The 26,001-nt window shown below is 39.6% G+C and overlaps 2 protein-coding genes across 12 annotated transcripts in view; one reads left to right on the forward strand and one right to left on the reverse strand.

The window, feature by feature from the left end:
* HNRNPK (heterogeneous nuclear ribonucleoprotein K) lies at positions 1-12,651 on the reverse strand. 11 transcript variants are annotated; one of them, XM_023196419.3, is made up of 18 exons: positions 12,372-12,478; positions 12,023-12,152; positions 10,260-10,339; positions 10,072-10,156; positions 9,579-9,676; positions 8,873-8,929; positions 7,316-7,359; positions 6,371-6,443; positions 5,770-5,841; positions 5,154-5,267; positions 4,724-4,852; positions 3,765-4,072; positions 3,578-3,632; positions 3,177-3,260; positions 2,798-2,813; positions 2,638-2,720; positions 2,058-2,227; positions 808-1,277 (listed from the first exon to the last, which is right to left on the reverse strand). In XM_023196419.3, exons 4-18 carry the CDS (start codon positions 10,127-10,129, stop codon positions 1,247-1,249), a joined length of 1,392 nt encoding a protein of 463 aa, XP_023052187.1. In that variant the 5' UTR covers positions 10,130-10,156; positions 10,260-10,339; positions 12,023-12,152; positions 12,372-12,478; the 3' UTR covers positions 808-1,246. The 11 variants fall into 11 exon arrangements, with proteins under 11 accessions (XP_023052182.1, XP_023052186.1, XP_023052190.1 ...); XM_023196415.3 differs by having other exon boundaries at positions 808-1,337; positions 12,372-12,477; XM_023196414.2 differs by lacking the exon at positions 12,023-12,152 and having other exon boundaries at positions 1-1,337; positions 12,372-12,651.
* The window catches only part of RMI1 (RecQ mediated genome instability 1), a 24,492-nt gene continuing 11,070 nt past the window's right edge, over positions 12,580-26,001 (forward strand). The window contains exon 1 of the mRNA XM_023196412.3: positions 12,580-12,760. The gene's annotated coding sequence lies outside the window, so the exon portion shown is untranslated. The remainder of the gene's footprint in view (positions 12,761-26,001) is intronic.

Genomic DNA, 26,001 nt, shown 5'->3' on the forward strand with positions numbered 1-26,001 from the left:
ATAAGATTACTGTATTTCCTTTTAAGAGGAACGTTTCAACAAATTTTACAGGTGTCAATCAACCCTTGTTCAAATTGGGCACACATCAAATCTAGCATCATGGGTGTTTTATTTATTTGGAAGTGAATTTTAACTATCAATACAAATGCCAAGATACTACACAAAACATCCACAGGAACTTTTTTCATCTTTTTTTTTTTTGAATTGTACACAAACATTTCCTACATAATCCAACATACAACAGAGAAATGGTACATCTTTTTCTTTCAATTTGCATACAATGGAAAAACAAGTATATATATATTTTACAAAGTTTAACTAATAAGACACTAGAGCAAGTTGACAGTTTAAGTCTATAGGTGAGAAATTATCTAATAAAAATAATCAATTTTTTCAGCATTAGTCACTTCCATAACCAAGTGTTATTCTGATTAATAAAACTTGCTGCCAATCAGAATTCTGGTATATACTAATACCAGTACTGCTCCCCACCTTAGTTCTTCACAACTACTAACATAGAAAATGTTGAAAAGTAGGGGCAAGCATTTGCAAAAACAAAAAATCCCCAGCTTATTATAAGCATGAATATGTATGATGGAATTTCTTCCCAGCAATAGACTTCCAAACCATCAAGAAATCACCAGAACTAAGTTTGCCAAGTTATTTTGCCTATGTCCAACAAGAGATGCACTTATATGTCCAACAGAGGAGCTGAAAATCAAACTTAGTGTTTAGTTTGGGGGTGGGTTGGGAAATTCAGCCACCATTTTAAAATGACTGTCTTAAAAAAAAAATGACCACCAAAAATAGGTTCACTAAATTTATTTTAAAAATCATAAAACGTTTCTTACAAAAGAGCATTACATTCTGCACACTGCTCTGAACAGATGCCAGGGACATGTGGACTATTGTTACTTTTCCTCCCTGTCCCACCCCCCAAATGTTACAGTGACCACAAAGCAAGGTGTTCACAATTACATGGGGGGAATTTTTTTAAACCACCAACAATAACAAAAAATAAAATCCACTCACTCTGCTGCTGTTTCAAAATTTCAATGTTAGTTTTTGCACGCCCTTCCCCCCCCCAACCCTGTTTGTAAGGAACTAAAACATTACATCTGGTGAACAGCAAAGATTTCACTACACCTCAAATGCAGAACACCTATGAAGCAGAGGAATGTTGGCTTTTTAAACAGAAGCAGATAAAAAAAAAAAGATGCAGGACTCCTTCAGTTCTTCACTAGTCTTAGAAAAACTTTCCAGAATACTGCTTCACACTATAAAAAAGAAAAAATATCTTGCATTAGAATCCTTCAACATCTGCATACTGCTTCACACTATAAAAGAAAAGAAAAAAAAGTGCGAATTAGAATTTTTGCTCGTAACATCTTAATCAACATCAAGACAATTTCAATGCTAAATTAAAATGATCAACATGTCCATTATAATTAGAAGAGTTCAAAAACCGTAAGCAATTACAATTAAAGCAATGTTAAATGTCAAGAAAAACGATGAGCAGTAAATCAGACATTAGTAGAACAGAATTAAGAAACCGGAATTGAAAGTTGTTAATATTTGGTAGAAAAGACAAAGAATGCTAGTAAGGTGTGAAATGCTGCATTTTACAGCACCAATCATTTGTCCTGTAGAGGCATGGCCTGTGCCATATGGCAGACTGTGATTTGTTGTCGATTTAGTTATCTAAAAACAACAAAATCACTAGTCTTCCACACAGAACTAGGCCAACATCCAATGAATCTTCTATATTTTCTACAGGCTCTGTACAATTTTGTAACAAGTGGTTTTGGCAGCAGTTTTCACCAGAGAAATGAGAAGTTTGCTTGGTTAAGGCTTCTTCCAGCAAGATTAGTATTGAATGTCTTCGTTTTTAGTAAGAAAGCAGAAGAAAATCAAGGCAAACTATTAGAATGTTTAGAAGTTAGGTCCCCAAAAGGTTGAGACACCATGGCTTCTAAAAGAAAAAAATCAATTGAGAAGAAAAGCTCTTTAAAGGTTTTAGTATGTATAAGCTAACACAAAGCTAAACTTAAACTGACCTGTTCTGCAGCAAATACTGTGCATTCTGTATCTGGTCCTGTGTTCCTGTAATGGTAATGATCCGATCTTCGGATCCTTCTAAAGGCTCATCAATTTTGATCGAAGCTCCCGACTCATGACGGATTTGTTTAATCCGCTGACCACCTTTGCCAATAATAGATCCAGCCAACTGAAAAGATTTTTTAAAAGTATGTGTTTACGATATACTTTTACCATTTACTAACCGTATTTTCAAGGAGCATGAAGTGTATTAATTTTATTCATTCAGACTCTTGGTTAACTATCTAATGCTCCCTAAACCTGTCAAAGTTTGAGTTACAATGTATTTATGTCACACTTACTAATGTTACCCTTAATTAGCTAATTAAGGGCTCAAAACCCTCTTAACTGTTTTTATTAACAGCACTGATCACTTGACAAGGCTCAAACAGCAGAAAACCCAGCTCACTAAAGCCTATGAACATAACCTCATTCCTAAATGTGTATTTTTGTTAAAACCTTCTGAATTAAAAAATAAACAGGAAGGAGGAATAATCATAAAAGTGATAAAATGTTCCTCATAGTATTAAAGATACTTACATCTTTGGGAATAGTTACTTGTGTAGTAATAATAGGTCCACCAAGATCACCATATGAGCCACGACCCCCTGCATAGGAATAATCTGATTTAAATAATGAGCAATAAGTTCATTTAAAAAGTATGAAATTAATGTTTGATTTCACAAAGGAGAAAACTTACCATATCCGGAGCCACCCTAAAAACAAAGAAAAAAATAGAAAATTACTTTGTCGTTGTAATTACTACCTGTACTTTTAAAAAAAATTCATTCAATAAAAATGGAGTCTTGCTATGTTGCCCAGGCTGGTCTCAAACTCTTGGGATGAAGTGATCCTCCTGCCTCAGACTCTTTTGTAGTTGGGGCTTAAGTGAGCACCACTGCACCCAGCTTCACTATTCAAGTATTTTAATACTCATAAAATCCCTCTATTCAGGAAACCAAAGTCATCCCATATCCTATTTTCAGTAAGTATCCTCTGGGGAATAAAAAACTTACTGGAGAGCAGGTAAACATCTTAAATTATCACTGACATACAAACGAACAACCATGATACTCAACCTGTGGTTCATAAGCCATCTGCCATTCCGATGGGCTCCATGTATCTATTGCAGAGTCCCAAGTTTCATCAGCACTGAAACCAACCTGTTAGCGATAAAAAATATTAACATGAACCCGCATTGTATTTTGTTATAGAGCTGTTTTTATATGCCTAATTTGCATGTTACATTAAAACAAGAGGGTACATATATAGGCAGCAATTATGTAATTGAGGGGAACAAAGCTCAGTAAAATCGTAATCCTCCAGCAGCAAGTAACAGAAGTAATGATTTAACTGGTAATTCAAACAAAATTTACTTGTAAGAAAAGCTTTTTAATTACTATAACCTTCAACAAAATGTGAACTATATTGTTACAACCCTCACATACACAGAACACTGGTAATAAACCAAAGTTCTTACCATGCCGTCATAACGGTCTCCAGGTCTCCCTCTTCTGTCATAGGCCATGAGGTCTCTGCAAGCATAGTACTTGTTGTAATCTAAACTTGTTTACATGCCACACATATCAAATCAGTCTACCTTGTGTACCACTAAGCGCAGCCTCTTGTAGGTTAGTAATTCATAGATGAAAAAAACAAAAACTTACCCCCCTCTAGGTGGTGGTGGTGGAGGAAGAGGAAGATTCCGAGCTCTGCTACCACCCCGGCCGCCTCGTCCAGGAGGAGGGGGAGGCGGTCCTCGACGAGGGCTCATATCATCATAATCTCTTCTAGATGGAGGCATGGGACGCCCACCCCGACCAGGAGGCATTCTGTCAAAACCACCTCTTCCCCGCATTGGAAATCCCACTGGGCGTCCACGGCGGTCATCAAACATCATTGTAAAACCACCATAATCATAGGTTTCATCGTAAAAATTTGGATCATAAGGCTGTGCACGTCCTTTGATGGGAGACTAAAAACAGAGATAGAACAAACTTACAGACTGAAGAAAAAGAGCCCCGCTTCATACCAACCCTTCTATCATCAACAAAATACAAGTCATTCCCCCATCAGGAGGTACTAGAGGCAGAAACAGGAATTACGTCAACACTAACAGTAGCAAAGTAAAGATTCCCAAGAAATCCAATACTTTTGGCAAGTGCTAAACGTAAGTGAGTTCTATTGCTTGTGCAGGGAGAAGTAACAGCTTGCTCTTACACTTAGACTGTAAGAAACCACAAAGCCCTCCCATTTTACACATAACAAACTACAATGCACATTTCACAAGGGCTGAAGAGATCAGTATCTTGGCAAGCCTGTAATCCATACTGAGGCACCCGATAGGAAGCCCTGCAGCCCTGCAGCATAGTTACAAAGACACAAGCAACACTATAGGAAATTCATTCGAAGGATCAAAAGCTATAGAAATACCACCAACAAATTACCACTCTCCACTTTTTCAAAAACATTTTTAAATTAAAGTGATGGCTGAAGCCAGGTGATAGAAAATTTGCTAGGGAAAGGGCAAATAAAGACTATTACACTAAATGATCGAAGCTACTTTTGCAGGTTATCACCACTTTGTTTCATAAAACCAAATGTAAAGAAACGTGTTCAGAAGTACCTCAGATATAAGATCAAGGATGATCTTTATGCATTCTACAACCCTATCGGGTTTTCCTCCAATAAGAACAACTCTGTCAGTGGAATGAGGACAGCATTCCTGGAAAAGCTTGATGGTGGTTTGAGTGTTCTGTAGTTAAGATCATAAAAAAAATAATTAGAAGAAAATTAGCTTTCCTAGGTTCAGTGAATATTGCATTTGAATTCAACAATTATCCCCCATAATATAAAAACCTTATTAATTATCGCACGACTTTGCAATAGTATAAAAATTTTGACAAAGTAATAGTAATGCCAGACATTTTTTGTCATTTGTGATAAGCAATCTGCGGAGGGAACTCAGAAGGGAAGTGAGAGAAGCTCAAAGAAACAAGTCTATATAAAAATTTACTTTCCAGCAAGGAATATGGCAGAATTTTTTTTTTTTTTACCTCTCGAAGTTCTTTGATTTTAGCACCTTTGACACCAATAATTCCTCCTGCTAGACTCTGATGAATCAACAGCCTCAACTCGCAGTCAAAGTCACTTCCTTTATAGTGTTGGTACTGTGGAGGGAGAGTTATAAAATTTTAGTCTCAAATCAACAATTCCCCAATACACACTTATCTGCTATAAGCATAACAATAATATACTGTTGCAGTGAGCAACCTGAATTTATATTTCAATAACTTTACCAGTTATGTGCTTATTATCCTCAATAGCCAGGCCCAAAAAGGACATTCTGCACCACCTTAAAAAACTATTTTATTTTCAGGTCCTGCAACACCATACCCACACTGCAGCCATTTAGCATGTCGCTGTTACCACAAAATTATTATTAACATTCAAATAACACCATAATAAAAATGACTGCAAAGCACTTTGCAAATGTAGTTAATTCCCACTGCAGCATGGAGCAGGGTCAACAGTGAGTTGTAAGACCATTCATTTATCATGTTTTTAAGCCTTTTTCTATAGAGATGGGAAAAGCACACTATGTTAAAAATATAATCGATCCTATGGGCCAGGCTCCATACTTCAGTGGGGTTCAATGGCACTATGACATACATTTAAGCATTCCACAGCATCAGATTCGAGCGGGAGCTGGCTGGTTGCAGTGGGTGATGGCAACTGCAGGCCCTGAAAGTAGAAAAATAAGAGTAATAGGTTAAGTGTCTAGCGTGATCAGGCTATTGTCGCATATATTGGTAAAGCTACTACAACATATTTTAAACCTGTATTATTAAATGAGAAACTGCTTTACTCAACATTAAGATGATATAAAACATAAAATACTTTTCTCTATATACCTAAGTGAATTACGTAGTCGTAAAATCCCAAATCTAAATAATTCTCCTTTTCAACATATTCCCACAAATACTCTAAAAAATTTATTTTCTAAAACTAAAGCCCATAAAATACATACTAAACCCATGAAAGCACATGACCACAGATAAGTTCACATTTACTCCAGGAGTGGTCAGCCTGTTTTTTGTTTTTTTTTTTTTTAAAAATTATGTATGTACAAAATTATGTAGCACATTAACATACTGCTGCAAACTGTTATATCCATTGTCTCTCCACCTCCCCCATCATACCCCAATACAATACACTTTAAACATTCCCCCCCCATATTGTCAAATATATTTAAAAAAAATAATGAGCCTACCTCTTCCAAGGTAGGGATGATTTTCTTCAGAATTTCTCCAATTGTTTCAATATCAGCACTGATACTCAATATGCTGTCAAACACCACAAATACCAGATAATACAAAAAAGGCGGAAAAGAAAAATGAGTTTTGTGTTTGTCACCAAGTCATACAAACTTTTACAGAGATGTAACATACAATTATTTAATATTCCCCATTTAAAGTAGCCTATTTATAGATTTCTCACATGCATTTTGTTTTATACCCAATACAGACATGATAACAATATTAGGAGACTTGCAGAGAGACAGAGAGAACGGGCTTTTGGAAGGGCTCAGATTAAGTGGGCAATAAACTGACCAGAACTGAAGCAGAGTTGAATATTTATGTTCCCCGCCACCACTAAGTTAAGGATACCCTCGCTGTTACATTGGTAAAACTGGCACACCTTCTCTTAGGCAAAGTGGGGGAATATGCGAGTGGTGAACATTGTATCTGGAGTAAGGTTATGAATACCAGTTAGAAATTAGATCACTAATGGGCTCTGCAAGAAAACAAATACAAATGCAAGACAAAACAAAGACAACACAAATGAGAAGTGAAGGAAAGTGAACCAGAGTTAGCATTTCATCAGAAAAAATTATGAACAGGCAATGTTGGGAAGCAAGGTGGGCCACAAAGACAGAGCGAGAGACTATTTTGGTAACAATTTGATTTACAATGCGGCAAATATGCAACACTTGAAGCTGTGCTCCTTCCATCGAAATAAAATTAGTGGATCGTTTGGGTGGGCAACTCACGGTAAAAGTTCAGTGACAAAAAGACTTAATGGGGAAAATAAGACAGAAACTTGAAAAACAATACACCGTCTAAAGGGGATACTATTTAATTATATAAAAGGCAGGTAATAAAATACATTTCTCTCTTTCTAATCAGGCAGTGAGGCATAAACTGTTGGGACATACCGCTCGGGGCCACTGCTGTCTGGGACTGAAACACTGGCATTGTACTGCATTGGTCATTGGCGTTCGTGGATGTTGGCATTGGGCATGGGCATTCAATCAGAAGTTGTCAAGTATGGTACCCGTTTGGCAACGAGCACATTTTTGGGCATAGCCAACCAGGGTTTTCACATGGGCGTTCAGGGGCGGATGGGCCAACGTCATGGTGGGCAACGCAGGGGTAAGTCGATCCAGTACATGGGCAACGGAGATATATGGCCAAAAAAACAAGGAGAGGGAAAAGGGGGAAAAGCAATAAATTTTAATTTAATACAAACTATACTCATACTCTCAATTAATGAAACAAGCTTAAGTTGTTCTGAAGACTAACACAATAATGGACTTCTCTAAGTCTGACTGTGGCTTAACATTAAGGACCTCAAATGATGGTTCTAGCCTTTTTTATTTTTTAAAGAAAAACAAACGATGTTTCAGTAGCAGGCTGGCTCATGAGGGTAGACACAAAACCTGACTCAAAGTTTACTGAAATTCTTGAGGAAATGGGGAAATTAACAACCCAGATAATTATACAGAACATCTGGATTAAGAGGAGAGAGGTTTTATAAAAGACAAAACAAAAATTCCCACACCACCAAAAACCCTAACTAGTAAGACTGGTTTGGTTGTCTGGAGGTTTTAAAACGCATTCCTAGATCCTAACAGGCAAGTTTGTAAAATTTTAAACAAATTTTCAAGTTCAGTTTACAGTAATCAAGAGGAACATACAAAGATCTGCGACCAAGAGAGAAATGAAATACTGTCAAATAAGTACTCGACACAAAGTTATTTGCCTCATTTTTAGCAAGAAAAACATTAAGAAATGTGTACACTATGAGAAAAAAAATTTAGAAATTTTGGTGTAGCCAAGTCCTATAAACGTGCTCACTTCTGGCACTGCCAACATTTAATGTGTCTAATCACAAGAGTCAACCCACTGTAAAATGAAGACTCAAACAAATCATAGGCATTGACGAACAGTTTCCCAATTATAAGATTTCCCAATTATAAGATCAAGTGCCTACTCTATTCTTTACCCATATTTAAATCATGCAACCTCAACATTAAATTCTTTGTGCTCCATGTGCAAGCCGTCAAAGAACAGATGGACATTTTTCTTCCCAAAGAAAACAAAAAAAATTTTTCTGGATTTAACCAGCCACCTGCAATGGTTTTCAGGAATACTGTAATTGATTCACACACAGGAAATGGTGCAATCAAGGACTTGTACACTTTGTTGCTATTTCTAATTAAGATGTTATCTTGCTTGATGAAGTGAATAATTTGGTGGACTCTTATTAGAATGTGAAGAGGTTTAATAGAAACCACCCCCCCAACCCTGCTCAATCTGGGCTTTTGTTAAAACAGGAATGGATAACTTCGAAATCAATTCTGTAATAATAAATTGTTACAAATGTCTTGTAGCTAAACTATGAAATGATTTCTAGGATGTAAATCTTTAAATTTCTATAGACATATAAACTGAAAGCTGCTCGTGTAGTAGTTTAATCTCTTAATACTTACGTCTGTACGGAGAGCCTTAATATTCTTGCCTCCTTTTCCAATCACTGCCCCAGCATTCTGCAGAAGATACAAAGACAAAAAATTATTTTGCCTTTCCCTAAAATTAACGTCTATCTATACTCTCAGGTTTTGCTAAAAAATCCTCTAACCTGTTTGTTACAAGAATAAAAATCTACCGGGGGATGTAAAAACGACCAGGCCAAAAACAAATCAAAAATCAAAATATAATTCTAAGTGCTTTGAGGACTAAATAGTTTGGAGTACTCAACGTCCGAAATACACCAAGTATAAAATAAAACTAAGCACAGATTTTATAGCACCTTTTGGTAAAATAAATCAATTAATTTAGTATTAGTATGTACTTGCATATTGTGACCCATGATAAAACAATACACTGCCAACCAAGCAGTTTCCTAAGGAGTCCACACATAATTAAGATTTAATCTATTAATACTTTAAGAATCACACCCTCCTCCTAGCTTCACCTGTAGTGGTGGTTCACTAGAGCAAAGGCTTTAATCTTAATTATAAGTGGAATAACAAAACCTCCAGAGCCTTCAAGTCTGTTTAGAAAGAACCACAAACAAAATGTTTTATATTCTTCAATCTGTAAAACTTTTGACTTTCTAGAAAGCCAAACCAGACCTTATCTTAATTTCCACTTGAGTATGAACCCCCTTCAAATTTTCAAGAATAAAATTCATACCTTGCTCTGAAGCAGAATGCGTAATTCAACCATCTCATCAGTGTTTCTAGATCTTTTAAATGCTTGTTCCTCTTCCATATCTTCTGCAGGGCGTTTACCTAAAAATTAACAGTTCAGATTTCAAAGAAAGCAGCGAAGTCTCCAATGCAACTCCATTCTGTTTCAAGAGACTTGTTGCTAATCTTAGACATGTTTTAGAAAGGCCAAAGGCATTGCTATAGACTTTAACCTTATGCTTCCATCTAGTAAAATGCACCAAACACAAAATACTGTGACAAAATACTTCAAAGGCCTTGAAATCCCAAAATGCAAGGAAAAATTTTTCATATGCAAATCAGTTACTTCTACTTCATAAATAAAAGCTAATATGTAACTGATAAATCGCTGAATTAAAATTATCTACATAAACAGAAATACCAAAATTTCACCACACACTTCTAGGCAATAATTAACAGAATAAAAAAATACTGTTAAAATTAAAATTTATTCTCACCAAATTCACCATTGGTTTCAGTGTTAGGGAAGGTTTCTTCTGGCTGTTCAGTTTCCATATTCTTTTATTAAATGGGCACACCAATCTGTTGAAAAACAAAGAAGCTAGTACATTTGGCTTATTGGAAAGCAAGCTGTAAAAACAAACAAACAAAAACAAACAAAAAAAACACTGCATCTAGAACGTACCAATTATTATATATCCTTGCAGAGCACAACTGAAGCGTTCTGGGTCGGACCAACAACTGACACCCCAGTGCTGCAGTAGCCTACAAGAACCAACAGAAATCAGTTTTGCTTTTGTTTATTCCTATTACTGAGTATTTGTTTCTGATCACGGTCAACACTCATTTGAATCCAAAAAGCTAGCTGTTTCTAAAACTTGACTAATTTTAGGGTTTCACAATTCAAATGACTGCCAAAAAAAATACAAAATTCAAGGGAGCCTGGTTTGATTTTTTGCTAAGTTAGAACAATAACTTTTAGCCACTGAATTAACTCCCAATACAGCAATGAATTGTTTTATACAGCACATTCACAAAAGCCTGAAAAAATAAATGTCATCCACAAAGCATACATTTATGAAAAGTTACAATGCATCTTATTCACTGGAAAAACTAATTTAATATTAAAACTTCTAATTGCTTTTCTATTTCTTTCGACTCATGCTTGAAGCGATCTTATGTGACAAGATCAAGACAAGATCGCCACTGCGAACACATCCATCAACAATCTACCGGAGAAATAAATCCAAAAATCTAATACAGGACCAGAACCAAACTATCACACTACTACTCTATTAATCAGCGAAGCTAATGGAACCCTTGAAAACTAACAGTCACTAGCGGACTATTTTAAATTAGGCTTGAGAGAGTACAACCCGACAATTACGCCTGTAATATGAAAACTAAAGCGTCTACGCGCCAGAACGGTGGACAGGCCTGCAAACAGCCTTTTTAACCTTCCCTCTTGTCGGGACTAGGAGTTGACAAGCCGCCTCTATTAGAAGGTTGGCTAGACAGCAAAGAGCCAACAATCGAGGCACTTTTATGCCTCCCATTCTCCCATACCGTTGGTAGACTTACTGCTCTTCTAACGACTAACTGAAACGACATTCTCCTGGCCCAGCACTCAATTTCTGAGGTGGGGTGGGAGAAATGCGAATAAGAAAGTTTAAGCAAAAACAGCAGGGCTTATTTATAAGAATAATGCTGCCGCGTGCTGTTCACCCTTCGGGTCCTGCAGTCACTAGTCCCCAGGCCCCGAAAATCCGCTAAGTATGTGCTCGACTGGCCGAGCGCCAAGGCGCCCTCCCCTCCCCGCCTCCCGATACCGGGATCGGAAACAGCCGGGTAACAGGACTGGAAAAAGCGAGAGTCGATAGCAAAAGCGCCGCCACCTCTCCTCACCCGGATCCGACAGGAAATGGCGGCCCGCGTAATGGCGACTACGTGCTACTAGGCGGAGCCGAGCGCCGACCCCCTCCCCCACCCACCACGCGGTCCCGAGGTCTCATCCCCCGCATCCTCCCCCCATCGCCCGAGACAAAGCCACCGAGGCAGCCCTAACTGTTCCATCCCCGCCGCTCCAGCTCCGACCCCGGGCCGGGAGACCCAAGGTGAGGCGGGGCTCACACAAAGAGAGCGGTGGCGCGACCTTCTCCCCCAGTCGGGCTCCATTCCTCCACGAGGTTCCTAGTTCCCAGTGCCACATAGCTCCAGCTCATCATAAAGGCACATGCCTCACGAATCCCCGAAGTCTCTAAGACCACAACGCGGACTGCGGATACACACTCAGGGAAATGGCGGAGGTGGGGGAGGGGACACCGGGCAACGTTCCCACTCGGAAAAGCGGCCAAACACCAAGACGGGCCCCAGAACGCCTCCCTCAAGCGGAAAAACTGGGCTCCGACCCTCACCTCCACGAGCCGCTCCCCCAACCCGGCTTCTCACCGCGCGAGGCCGCCGTCTCTCCGCCGCCGCGCCGCTTCAGCCGGTCCGAGCTAGACAGAAAACGAGCGCAGGGTCCCCTCCCCCGCCTTCTAGCGTCCTCCCCGCCGTCGCGCCTTATTGGCTGCCAGGGCTTCGGCGATGGTGCGAGGGGAAGCAATTGGCCCGAGGCCACGTCAATCAAGGCAACGGGGGAGGCGACAACCCCGCCTCCCGCCAGCGCCTCCCTTCGGGCTGTGAGGCCACTAAGGGCTCGAGAAAACCCGGGCTTGGGAAAAGTCAACGCAGCCTTTCAGGGAGGCCAAACCCATGCCCGAATCAGCAATACCCAAGCTCTAATAACTCCAATTACCTATAGGCCGCGAACAAGTGGGACACAGGCAAGACGTCGAGGTCGGTGCAGCAGAGAAACAGAGGATAATGGCGTCTGCAGTGCTGTCGCCTGGAGCGCCCTCCTCCTTTCTCGTTCGCGCACTCACTAGCTGGGGGGAGGAGCGACTAGGGGGCGAACCTCTCGCGAGATCTAACAACTGCCTAGTTCACGCGCACAGGGAGGGGCCGGGGAAGGGGCGTTTTCCAGGCCCGAAGGAGTCCTTTGCGGTTGGAGGAGGGGCGCGAGCGCGCGGCAAATCGGGCGGGAAGAGGCAAAAAGGGATCTGGGAGAGTGCTGCGGCGGTTCCTGTCCTTACAGTTGCGCGGCCCAGGGACCGCTGTTGCGCGAGGGAAATGCGGGACGCCCAGGTCGGTGCTTGGCCCAGACTTATGCCCCTGTTTCCGCTGCCCACACTTGCGCCCGAAGCCCCTTACCCCACCCCGGGCTGTGGGCTGTGGGCTGTGGGCTGCGGGACTAGCTGCGCCGCGGTAAGTGCGGGCCGCCTGCGTCCGCTGTTCCCGGCCCACGTTTCGGAAACCGGCTGTTTGTAACGGTCCGGGGCCTCAGTCAGCCAAGTCTGGGCCCGGAGGCGCAGCTGGCGGTTCTCGGCCCGCCTTGCGCTGGGGCGGGAGCCGGGGAAACGCGGGGCGAGCCTGGGAGTCCTGGAGAACTTCTCGCCGAGAAGGGCACAGGCGGTTTCACAGGGCTCTCCGTTCTGATGAGACTTTCCTCTCGGGTAATGGCGCCTGAGATGGAAGTATTTTGTAGTGTCGTCGCTGTAGTTTATTCCGATAAAATTTTTAGACAGTAAATATCGCACTCGTCTCCTAAGATGAATGCATATCGCTAAATACGTTGTAGACCTCCACGTTCCATTCAAATCGCCTGCCTTGTTGTGGCAGTGATTAAAACAGACAAAAACCCCAAAACCCTCGCCCTCAAACGTGCTCCTGTTCTAGCGGGTTCAGTTCACACTTGCATTGTATTCGGTTCCTTATTTCTAAGGCTCCTGTGCCAAGCTTTCATGACTTCCTTTGTTAAGGCACATAAAGTCACTTTCAATCGGTGACAACCCTGGGAAATCTCCAGCCCTGGTAGTACCCGCTTTCCACATCCTTACTCGTCAACCTTCCGGCCTCCGCCCACAATCCCAAACTCATTTGGAAGCATAAAGATATTATAATCTGCACATGAAATGAAATCCACCATTGACCGAATACATTCATATATATATTTTAGTGGTGATGAATTTGTGCTGATTCATTCCTGTTATGTTTCCTTCTTGGGTAATTTGCAAAATATATATACCACCATTCTTTTAAATGGCCATGATTGCATCCACCTAGCATCTTTTACTTGCCTGATTAGAGGAAAACTTGTTAAGGCACACTGAGGATTTCGTGATAAACACCGATATTTACATTCTGGGAGGATACGTTAACACATACTGTTAGAACATAACATAATGTCCGGGATTGTGGAGTTTATAAAAGTTCTCTTTAAGTGGTAATATAATTTTTAAAATGGTCCCCCCCGTGAAGAGTGTATAATCTTGTTGGGTAGGTAAAACTTAACTCACATTTCAGCTCTAAAACACAAAGTTCAGAATTTTATTAAATATTCAACGTTGATGAGATTATGTAGGGGCTGGGGATACTTGGATTATAGAGATTTAATCCGCCAGTTAGGATTTGCAACGTTTAATTGAGTTTGTCATTGAAAATCTGAGACATGTAATTGACACTAATATGCACAAATAGCGGTACGGTAATAATGATGCTGTACTTTCTTTAAAGTTAGTATGTATGTTGCAGTCATCATTTTCTTGATAAGCAGTGATGAGAGGGAATCACAAGTAAGCAGCCCTATATAAGAACTTCTTCCTCCCAATTTCATTGTCCAGACCGGACCCCGACTGGTGTAAATTATTCATCCCCTCTAGATGCCATTGTGGGGTGGTTGCTGTTTTTCCCCCATTTGATTTCCTCTTCTTTTAATTTTTAGGTTTGCTCTTTAAATAACAGGAAAGTCTGTTTTTTCTCCATCCTTTTATTCTCTGTTTGAAATTAAGATTTTTCAACCCACTAATTTTATATCTGTGTTCATTCAAGAACTTACCATAAATTCATTGACTCCAGTTTTGTGTAATTGGTTCTATCGTGTAATGGTGTAGTGATCATTTTGGACTCAGTGAATTTAGACCCAATGTTACTTAGATGTGAGATTTACTTTAGATGGGCTAATACAATTGAGATTGTACACTATCCAGCTGGATTATTGTTTAAAATAATATTTGTAACTACTGTTTCTTGAGTTCCCCACTGTGTGCTAAACCTTGTGCTGGCAGTTTAATACTTTTTAGAGTTCTTTAAGTTGTTAGTTATCTTTGTTTTATGGATGAACGAACTAATACTAAGAAGCTAAGAAACATATCCAAGGTCACATAGTAAAATTGGGTTCCAGATTCTCTTTTCTGTCTTTTCCTTACCTTAAGTTATGGAGGATCCACAAAAATCTCCTCTGATTACTTCTTCTAATTTCAGTCATACGCAGTATAAATTTTTCCTCCCTAATTTTTGGAGTATCTTCTCAAAAATTCCAGGATTACCTTGAACTCATCCTCAATGAATTAAAATGTAGACTTACCTTTATTGTTTAGATGAAGATAATGGAAATGTGGAGTAGATTTAAATATTCGTTAGTGCTTTTAAGTCTCAGCTGTTGTCGCAATGGCACACGTAATGTCCAAAAGGATGACACTCCTGCCTCACTTTTTATTAAAAAAAAGATTGGAATATATGAGGCTGACTGAAAATTAATCTGGAAATCAAATATGCCTAGACCTTCGTGGTAGGTGATAAAATTTTCCCACTTTATTCTCTTTTGTTTAGTTCCTGGCAGTCCAGATCTAGAATGTAGATTAGTGTGATCAGCCAAGTTTGTCATTCACACAATGCTAATCATCTTCTTAAAAATGTTTTTTCCTGATTATAAAATTAATGGGGATTAAGCTGTATGTAATTTTATATGTGTTCTTTTCCCCCCAAAAATGTAAATAAATGTATTTCTGTGTCATTAAATTATTCTTAAAAATAGTTTCTTTAAAGATTTCATAGCTTTTCATTTCATGGTGGCGGTGAAATATATTTAACTTTTTTCCCATTTTGAACATTTTGTTTGTTTTTTTCAAACTATAAAAACTCACTGGTAAACACTCTGCCACATAAATCTTTGTCTTTATTTATTTTGTTAGTTATTGATGCAAAAAAGTTGTGCATAGTTTTGGGGTATATGTGATAATATATTCACTTAATTTGTAAAGGTCAAATCACAGTACTTAGGATATTGTCTCCTTAAATATATGGCTTTTTTTTTTGGTCCTTATTTATGATTGTGTCCTTTATTCTGGAAAGTAAAAGAAGTGGATAATATGGTATGAACATACTTTTTTTTTTTTTTTTTTTTTCCTGAGACTGGAGTTTCACTCTTCTTGCCTAGGCTGGAGTGCAGTGGTGCAATCTTGGCTCACTGCAACCTCTGCCTCCTGGGTTCAAAGGATTCTCCTGCCTCAGCCTCCCTAGTAGCTGGGATTACAGGCATGCGCCACCACGCTCGGCTAATTTTTTTGTATTTTTAGTAGAGACGAGGTTTCTCCATGTTGGTCAGGCTGATCTGCAACTCCTGACCTCAGGTGATCCATCAGCCTTCGTCTCCCATACTGCTGGGATTACCACCTTTGAACATATCTTGTTTATTATTTATTTATTTATTTATTTGAAACAAAGTTTCGTTCTTGTCACCCAGACTGAAGTGCAATGGCACAATCTCGGCTCACTGCACCCTCTGCTTCCTGGGTTCAGACGATTCTCCTGTCTCAGCCTCCCAAGTAGCTTGGATTACAGGCATGCACCACCTGGCTTGGCTAATTTTTTTGTGTTTTTAGTAGAGACGGGGCTTCTCCATGTTGGTCAGGCTGATCTTGAACTCCTGACCTCAGGTGATCCACCCGCCTCAGCCTCCCAAAATGCTGGATTACAGGCATGAGCCACCACGCCTGACCCGAACATATCTTAATGTATAATTTAAAAGACATTTTTTCCAAATTTATTATTATTTTCTTGGACAGTGGAGTTCTTTAGGATCAGGAGCTGTTCTTTGTACATTAGCACACGGGAATTTGTGCTGCCCTTGCTAATCTCCACCTCTGAGCTGCTTCTACCTGCTTGTGACTATGGTTACCCAATTTCCTAAGCAAAGGAAGGATGAAAATCTTAGGAATTTTCTGAAGGACTAGATGCCATTAATATAATTTACCAAATTATTAAAGATCTCAATTATTAATATCCAGTCTAAACTTTATAATATAGATCTTAATATTTTTCCATTTGATTAAACATTTTAATAAGCTTTTCTGTAGGAAAAATAACATATTATACATCTTTTTTATTATAATTAAGACATGCAATTGTAGGAATTGTATCAGTATCCTAGATCAATCCTACTTTCTACTTTACTGTTAAGAAATCTGTGTAACAGATGTACATTAGCAGTTACTTTTCTCCTGAAGTTCTTGATTTTTTGATAAAATATTTGAGAATAGTTGTATTGGAATGCTTATACAGTGTTAAGTATCTCTTATCACATTTGCTTGTGTTTTACAGGTGTCTTGGTTATCTTTTGGGTGTTCAGTCACTGGAATTTTTTTTCTTTGCCTAGTTATGATAACATTACTGTAAATTTATAGTATGTCGGCTTCAGAAGTTGAGAGTAGTACTTAGAGTTATTAATTAGGACTGACACACGTTTAATGGAACAGTTTAGTTGTTGGGGTTCACTGAGCAGTGTTTTTCAGAATTTATCCCAACTTCTGGCTGAAAGTTTTGCCACTTGCGGTGTTCAATAGTACATACAACCGGGCGCGGTGGCTCACGCCTGTAATCCCAGCACTTTGGGAGTCCCAGGCGGGCAGATCACGAGGTCAGGAGATTGAGACCATCTGGCTAACATGGTGAAACCCAATCTCTACTAAAAATACAAAAAAAATTAGCCGGGCGTGGTGGTGGCTGCCTGTAGTCCCAGCTACTCGGGAGGCTGAGGCAGCAGAAGAATGGCGGAAATCGGGGAGGCGGAGTGTGCCGTGAGCCGAGATTGTGCCACTGCACTCCAGCCTGGGTGACAGAGCGAGACTCCGTCTCAAAAATAAACAAACAAACAAACAAAAAAATAGCACATACAAGGAAGAGCAAGTTTGGAATTTAAAAAATGAATTAAAAAATAAACTGATGCATAAGCCTTAGAATATCAGTTTGTAATATTCAAAAAATAAAAATTGTTTTATGTGCTATGTTAGTAGAGTTATAGCAAAAGGAAAAGTAGTACTTAACTGAAGCACTATGTCGAAGCTATCACAGAGATAAATATAGTAGGTATAGGAGATATTTTTAAGTTTTTCTTTCATTTGATTTTGTAAATGAAACAATTTAGAAAACATTAGATGAACTTGTTATTTACGTGAGACCTGAGAAGTTTGTTCGTTATTGTACCAACAAACCACTCTTATAAAATGGCCGTTTATGTGTGAATTTTATACATAAGTCGGTTTTGAATTGAGGGACTGGTTTTACTTCCTCTTTCCACTTAAGTTGACAGAAAAATAGGAATGGAGATTAGCAGAATTTATGTTTTAGTTCTGGGTCTGCTTTTGGGTATGATATTTATGCCTTAATCTTCATGTCTCAGTTTCATCATTGTCAAATAGTTAATACTCTATCAAAAAATTACTGTTTTGAGGTTTAGATAACATTGTAGATGTAGAAGTACATTTTTTATTGATACCTTTAAAAATTTTTTTTAAGTCTTACAAAATAGGTTTTAATTTATTTTCAGCAAAGTCTTCAATTCTCTGTTTATACCTCTGTACCTGGTGGGAAATAGAGGATTAATATCTCTGAAATTCATTCTTGTTCATTTTCTGTCCAGCCTTGACCTTTTCAGTTCATAACCAATCAATCTTTCTTCTTTTCTTACTGATTCATTTCTTTTGAAGTTTCAAAGTCAACTGAAAGGACACTTTGACCTCATTTCAGTTTACCTAATCTAGTGTCTGTCATCACATTTTTACAACACCTTTGAAAATTATACTAGGTCCATTTGCAAGCACCGTACTTAAATTTTACTGGAGGAAATAGGCACCTTATTGAATTGGTGCAACTAAGAGCCATGATATTTATTTATTTATTTATATGTTTGTTTGTTTGTTTGTTTGAGATGGAGTCTCACTCTGTCACCCAGGCTGTAGTGCAGTGGTGCGATCTTGGCTCACTGCAGCCTCTGCCTTCTGGATTCAAGTGATTTTCCACCTCAGCCTCCTGAGTAGCTGGGATTACAAGCATGCATCACCACACCCAGCTAATTTCTGTATTTTTAGTAGAGATGGGGTTTCACCATGTTGACTCACACTCCTGACCTCAGGTGATCCACCCACCTCGGCCTCCCAAAGTACTGGGATTACAGGCTTGAGCCGTCGCACCCAGCCTGCCGCCTTATTGTTTTTATTTTTATCATTTTTCTGCTCCTTTTATGCCTTCTGTTAGATTGTTTTCTTTATTCTGTGTTTTCCTCAGCTAGTTTGAAAGTTGTATTTCTATTATTTTGGTGTTTACCTTCAGTTTTTTAATTGGAGTATAATTTACCTTCAGTAAAATTCATATTTTTTGGTGTATAGTTCTGAGTTTTGATAAATAGATACAGTCATGTAACCACCAACCACCACCACTATTGCCATGTTATAGAACAGTTCCATCAACCCCAAAATTTTCTTTTGCCCCTTGTTGTCAACTTCTTTCCACATTTCCAGCCTTTGGCAACCACTGAACTGTTTTCTGTTTGTATAGTGTTGTGTTTTTCCTGAATGTCATATAAATGGAATTATTTCTTCACTTATACTGAATTTGACATTCATGCATATCATTCCTTGTGTCCATAGTTTATTTTTATTATTAAATAGTATTCCATTGTATGGATATTATCAGTTTATCAATTGACCAAATTAAGGACATGTGGGTGGGTTTTTTTTTTGAGACAGAGTCTCAGTCTGTCACTCAGGCTGGAGTGCAGTAGTGCAAACACGGCTCACTGCAGCCTCAACCTCCTGGGCTCAAGTGATCCTCCTACCTCTGCCTCCCAGGGAGCTAGGACTACAGGCATGCGCCACCACATTCAGTTTTTTAATTTTTTGTGAGAATAGAGTCTCGCCATATTGCCCAGGCTGATTTTAAACTCCTGGCCTCAAGTGACCCTCCCGCCTTAGTTTCCCCAAGTGTTGGGATTACGGGTGTGTGCCACCACACCTGGCCATATACTGGATTTTAATGGATGTCAAAAATATTTACTCTCTTGAGTAAATACCTTGCACTTGCATTGCTGGGTTGTATGGTAAGTGTATGTTTTGATTTCTAAGAAAATGCTAAACTGTTTTCCTTTTGTTTTGTTTTGTTTTGTTTTGAGACAGGGTCTTGCTCTATCGCCCAGGCTGGAGAGCAGAGGTATGATCACAGCTCACTGCAGCCTTGTCCTCCTGGGCTCAGGTGATCCTCCTCCCTTAGGCTTCTGAGTAGCTGGGACTACAGGCATGCACCACAATGTCTGGCTAATTTTCATATTTTTGGTAGAGACAGGGTTTTGCTGTGTTGCTCAGGCAGGTATCGAACTCCCAGACTCAAGCAGTCTGCCCTCCTCAGCCTCTCAAAGTGCTGGGATTACAGGCATGAGCCACTGCACCTGGCCCAACTGTTTTCCTTTGTAGAAACCTGCCAAGCTTTTTTCCACAGTGGCTGTGCCATTTTGCATTCTCACTAGCAATGAGAATTCTAGTAGTTGGTATTGTCAGTTATTTTTTATTTTATTTTATTTTATTTTTTTTGAGACGGAGTCTCGCTCTGTCACCCAGGCTGGAGTGCAGTGGCCAGATCTCAGCTCACTGCAAGCTCTGCCTCCCGGATTTACGCCATTCTTCTGCCTCAGCCTCCCGAGTAGCTGGGACTACAGGCGCCCGCCACCTCGCCTGGCAAGTTTTTTGTACTTTTTAGTAGAGACGGGGTTTCACCTGGTTAGCCAGGATGGTCTCCATCTCCTGACCTTGTGATCCGCCTGTCTTGGCCTCCCAAAGTGGTGGGATTACAGGCTTGAGCCACCGCGCCCGGCCGTTATTTTTTATTTTACATGTGTAGTGATATCACCTTTGATTTTAATTTTGCATTTCCCTAATGTCTAATAATATTGAACATGTTTTCCTGTGTTTATTTGCCATCTGCATATTTTCTTTGGTGAAGTATCCATATCGTTTTTCTTTTTGCCTTCTGTTTGTTTTTTTTGTTGAGACACGGTCTTGCTCTGTTACCCAGGCTGAATGCAGTGGTGTGACCTTGGCCTACTGCAGCCTTGACCTCCCAGGCTCAAGTGATCCTCCTGAGTAGTTGAGACCACTGGCACATGCCACCATGCCCACCTAATTTTGTTTATGTTTTTGTAAAGACAAGATCTCAATATGTGGTCCAGGCTGGTCTTTAATTCCTGGGCTCAAGTGATCCTCCTGCCTTGGTCTCCCAAAGTGCCAGGCTTATAGGTGTGAGCCACTATGCCTGGACTGAAGTATCCTTTGAAATCTCTTTCTCATTTTGTGGATTAAATACTTAAATGTAAGACCTGAAACTATGAAACTACTAGGCAAAAACATTGTGGAAATGCTTCAGGACAGTGTTCTGGGCAAAGACTTTTTTGGGGGTAAAAACTTAAGAGCACAGGCAGCTGGGTGCGGTGACTGACGCCTATAATCCCAGCACTTTGGGAGACTGAGGCAGACAGATCACGAGGTCAGGAGATCGAGACCATCGTGGCTAACACAGTGAAACCCAGCCTCTACTAAAAATACAAAAATTAGCCGGGTGTGGTGGCGGGCGACTGTAGTCCCAGCTACTTGGGAGGCTGAGGCAGGAGAATGGCATGAACTCGGGAGGCGGAGCTTGCAATGAGCTGAGATTGAGCCATTGCACTCCAGTCTGGGTGACAGAGTGAGACTCCATCTCTTAAAAAAAAAAAAGCACAGGCAATAAAAGCAAAAATCGACAGACGGAATTATATTAAGCTAAAAAGCTTCTGTACAGCAAAGGAAATAACCAACAGAGTAAAGAGACAACCTACTGAATCAGAGAAAATATTTGCAAAATATCCATCTGACAAGGGATTAATAACAAGATTATATAAGGAGCTGAAACAATAGCAAAAAGCCAAATAATCTGATTTTTAAAATGGGCAAATGATCTGAATAGGAATTTCACAAAAGAAGATGTGCAGGTGGCCAAGAGGTACATGAAAAAAATATTCAACATCGTGAATCAGGGAAATGCAAATCAAACCACAATGAGATTTCATCTCACCCCAGTTAAAATTGCTATCAAAAAGACAAAAAAAAAAAAAAAAAAAAAGGTGCTTGTGAGGATAGAGAGAAAGGGGAATGGTAGGACAGTTTAATTGGGAATATAAATTAGTGTAGCCTCTGTAAAAAACAGTATGGAGGTTCCTCAAAAGAATAAAAATAGATCTACCATATGATCCAGCAATTTCACTGTAAGGTATAAACTAAAAGGAAATGAATGTATTGAAGAGATATCTGCATTCCAGTGTTCATTACAGTACTATTTACAGTTTCCATGATACGGAAAAGCCTGAATCCATCAGCAGATGAATGGATAAAGAAAATGTGGTATATATACAATGGAATATTATTCAGCCATAAAAAAGAATGATATCCTATCATTTGCAGCAACATGGATGTAACTGGAGAATATTATGTTCAGTGAAATAAGCCAAGCACAGACACATATTGCGTGTTCTCACTAATGTGGGATCTAAAAAAAGTTGATCTCGGGAAGGTAGAGAGTAGAACAATGGTTACCAGAGGCTGGGAAGGATAGGGAGGGCAAAAGGTATGAAGATAGACTGGTTAATGGGTATAAAAATACAGTTAGAGGCCAGGCACAGTGGCTTATGCCTGTAATCCCAGCATTTTGGGAGGCCGAAGCTGGCAGATGATGAGGTCAGGAGTTCAAGACCAGCCTGTCTAACATAGTGAAACCCCGTCTCTACTAAAAATACAAAAATTAGCCAGGCGTGGTGGTACATGACTATAGTCCCAGCTACTTGGGAGGCTGAGGCAGGAGACCCATTTGAACTCAGGAGGCAGAGGTTGCAGTGAGCCGAGAGAGTGCCACTGCACTCCAGCCTGGGTGACAGAGCTAGACGCTGTCTTTTTTTTTTTTTTTGAGGCAGAGTCTCGCTCTGTTGCCCAGACTGGAGTGCAGTGGCCGGATCTCAGCTCACTGCAAACTCCGCCTCCCGGGTTCACGCCATTCTACTGCCTCAGCCTCCCGAGTAGCTGGGACTACAGGCGCTCGCCACCTCGTCCGGCTAGTTTTTTGTATTTTTTAGTAGAGATGGGGTTTCACTGTGTTAGCCAGGATGGTTTCGATCTCCTGACCTCGTGATCCGCCCGTCTCCGCCTCCCAAAGTGCTGGGATTACAGGCTTGAGCCACCGCGCCCGGCCGATGACGCTGTCTTAAAAAAAAAAAGATACAAGATACAATTAGAAGGAATAAGTTCTAGTGTTTGATAGCACTGCATTGTGGCTATAGTTAACAATAATATAGTATTTCTTTCAAAATAGAAGAGAAGGTTTGGAATGTTCTCAACAGAAAGAAATGATAAATGTTTGAAGTGGTAGATATCCTAAGTACCCTGATTTGATCATTACACACTGTATGCATGTATTGGAATAGCACATGTACTCCATATATATGTACATTATTATGTATCAATAAAAAGTATTTTGCTCATTTTAATATTTGTTTTCTTTCTTTTTTTTTTTTTTGAGACGGAGTTTTGCTCTTGTTGCCCAGGCTGGCGTGCAATGGCACTATCTCGGCTCACCACAACCTCTGCCTCCTGGGTTCAAGCAATTATCTTGCCTCAGCCTCCAGAGTAGCTGGGACTACAGGCATGCGCCACTATGCCCAACTAATTTTGTATATTTAGTAGAGACGGGATTTCTAATGTTGCTCATTCTGGTGTCTAACTCCCAGCCTCAGGTGAGCCACCTGCCTCGGCCTCCCAAAGTGCTGAGAATGTAGGCATGAGCCACTGTGCCCAGACAATATCTGTTTTCTTACTGAATTTTAAAAATCTTTGGATATTCAGGATATTTCTTTTGTCAATTAGATGTTTCTTCTAGACTGATATGCATGTGCGTGTGTGTCTTTTTATATTCCTAACAGTGTCTTTCATAAAGCAGATGTTTTAAATTCTTTTCTTTTATGTATCATGCTTTTGATGTCATTTTTTAAAATTTTTATGTGTGTGTGTGTGTGTGTGTGTGTGTGTATATATATTTTTTTTTTTTTGAGACAGTCTCACTCTATCGCCCAGGTTGGAGTGCAGTGGTGCAGTCTCGGCTCACTGCAAGCTCTGCCTCCTGGGTTCACGCCATTCTCCTGCCTCAGCTTCCCCAGCAGCTGGGACTACAGGTGCCCGCCACCACACCCAGCTAATTTTTTTGTATTTTTAGTAGAGTAGAGACAGGGTTTCATTGTGTTAGCCAGGATGGTCTCCATCTCCTGACCTCGTGATCCGCCTGCCTCAGCCTCCCAAAGTGCTGGGATTACAGGCGTGAGCCACCGCGCCTGGCCTTAATTAATATTTTTTAGAGACAGGTTCTCACTTTGTGTCCAGGGTAGGGTACAGCGGCACAAACATGGCTGACTACAGCCTCAACCTCCTGGGCTCAAGCAATCCTCCCATCTTAGCCTCCCAAGTTACTGGAGCTACAAATGTGTGCTACCACACCCCAGCTTGTTTTAAAATTTTTTTGTGAAAGTGGGGTCTTGCTCTGTTGCCCAGGTTGGTCTTGAACTGCTGTCCTCAAGTGATGCTCCCACCTTGGCCTCCCAAAGTGCTAGGATTATAGGCGTGAGCCACCATATCCAACCCTGGTGTCATTTTTCTAAGAAAACTTAGGAAACCAAGGTCACAAAGATTTTTCTGCAAACTTTTCTTATACATATTTTGTAGTTTTAGTTTTTACATTTAGCTGTGTGATCCATTTTGAATTAATTTTTATACATAGTTTGAGGTGTTGGTTGAGGCTCATAGTTTTTTGCATATGGATATCCAGTTGTTTCAGTGCCGTGTGTTCAAATGACTATCCTGTTTTTGTTGAATTACTTTTACAACTTTGTGGAAAATCAATTGATCATATATATGTGTGTCTATTTGTAGACTGTCTTCTCTTCCTATTTTCCAGTATGTTAATCATTTTGTCAACATCTCACTGTTGATTATTGTAGCTTTCTATGAAGTCTTGATGTTAGTGTGAATCCTCCAACTTTGTTTTTCTTTTTTAAAATTGTCTTGGCAATTCTAGTTCCTTTGCCTTTCCATATAAATTTTAGAATCAGCTTGTCATTTTTTATAAAAAGATTGCTGGGGATTTGAATGGAATTGCATTGAATCTATAGAAGAATTTGGAGAGAAATGAAACCTTAACCAGATAAAGTCTTCCAATCCATGACCACATCCATATCTCTTCATTTGCTTAGGTTGTTTTTAATTTCTTTAATCTGTAATTTATAGTTTTCAGCATAGTGTTTGCCTTTTAGGTGCTATTATAAAATGTACTGTTTTGTCCATTGCTTGTGCAGTTGGTAACCTTATTTGAAGGTTTGAAGACACCTCATTTAATATCTATTATTGAATCATTAACATTGAACTTACACAGCCAATAGTGCTATAACTCATGCCTGAATAAGCTTATCTAAAATACATATTTTCTCCACAAGGCAGATCATAGCTTTCTTGTGCTTAGGTACACTAGGTAGCACTTGAGCACTGTGCCAGGGGACCATTTTAAACATCAAAATTACTGGGGAAAAAAACAAAAAAAAGCACAAAAACATGGCACTAAGTAGAGCACTAAAAGGAGACTTGTTTATTGTATGAGACCTGAACTAAAAAGGCATAGTATCACTTTGACTTCAGCTGGGAATGTGTATGTTGGATGACTCAAATTTTTCACTGCTCTGCACATGTTCATGAATGACCATGAGAGTACAGTAAATATTGATTTTGGGATTACAAATACATTTTAGTGAGTAGGCAAATTAGGAATCTGTGAATGAAGATCAACTATATAAAAGTAAAATTGACTTTTGTGCTATATATTGGCCTTATATCCTGGATCTTGCTAACTCAGGTGATAGAGCTTTTCTGTTGATTCTTTGGCATTTTCTTCATCAATATTCATGTCATCGGCAAATAGGGGTACTTTTATTATTCCTTTTTTCTCCCTTTTTCTCTTTTTAAAATTGTAGTAAAAAGCACATCAAATAAATTTATCCACTGGTCTGGTTGCAGTGATATTTACAACCAATTATAGATTTCTTTGTTCCTTCTCCATTTCCACTGCTTTACTTGAGTAGCCTAAAAAAAAATACCCTCTTAACAAATTCTAAGTACATTTTATGGCATTGTTAATTATGTGCATATTGTTGTTCAATAGTT

Source organism: Piliocolobus tephrosceles, chromosome 14 (genome assembly GCF_002776525.5).
Source record: "Piliocolobus tephrosceles isolate RC106 chromosome 14, ASM277652v3, whole genome shotgun sequence".
In the NCBI taxonomy this organism is placed as follows: Eukaryota; Metazoa; Chordata; class Mammalia; order Primates; family Cercopithecidae; genus Piliocolobus; species Piliocolobus tephrosceles.

Coding starts and splice junctions, on each gene's coding strand:
- HNRNPK (XM_023196414.2), bottom strand. CDS start 10,129: ATGGAAACTGAACAGCCAGAAGAAACCTTCCCTAACACTGAAACCAAT. Junction 5,268..5,769: donor ATGCTGTGGAATGCTTAAAT/GTATGTCATAGT, acceptor CTCCCTCCACAG/TACCAACACTATAAAGGAAG. Junction 1,338..2,057: donor CAGTATTTGCTGCAGAACAG/GTCAGTTTAAGT, acceptor TTTCTTTTATAG/TGTGAAGCAGTATGCAGATG.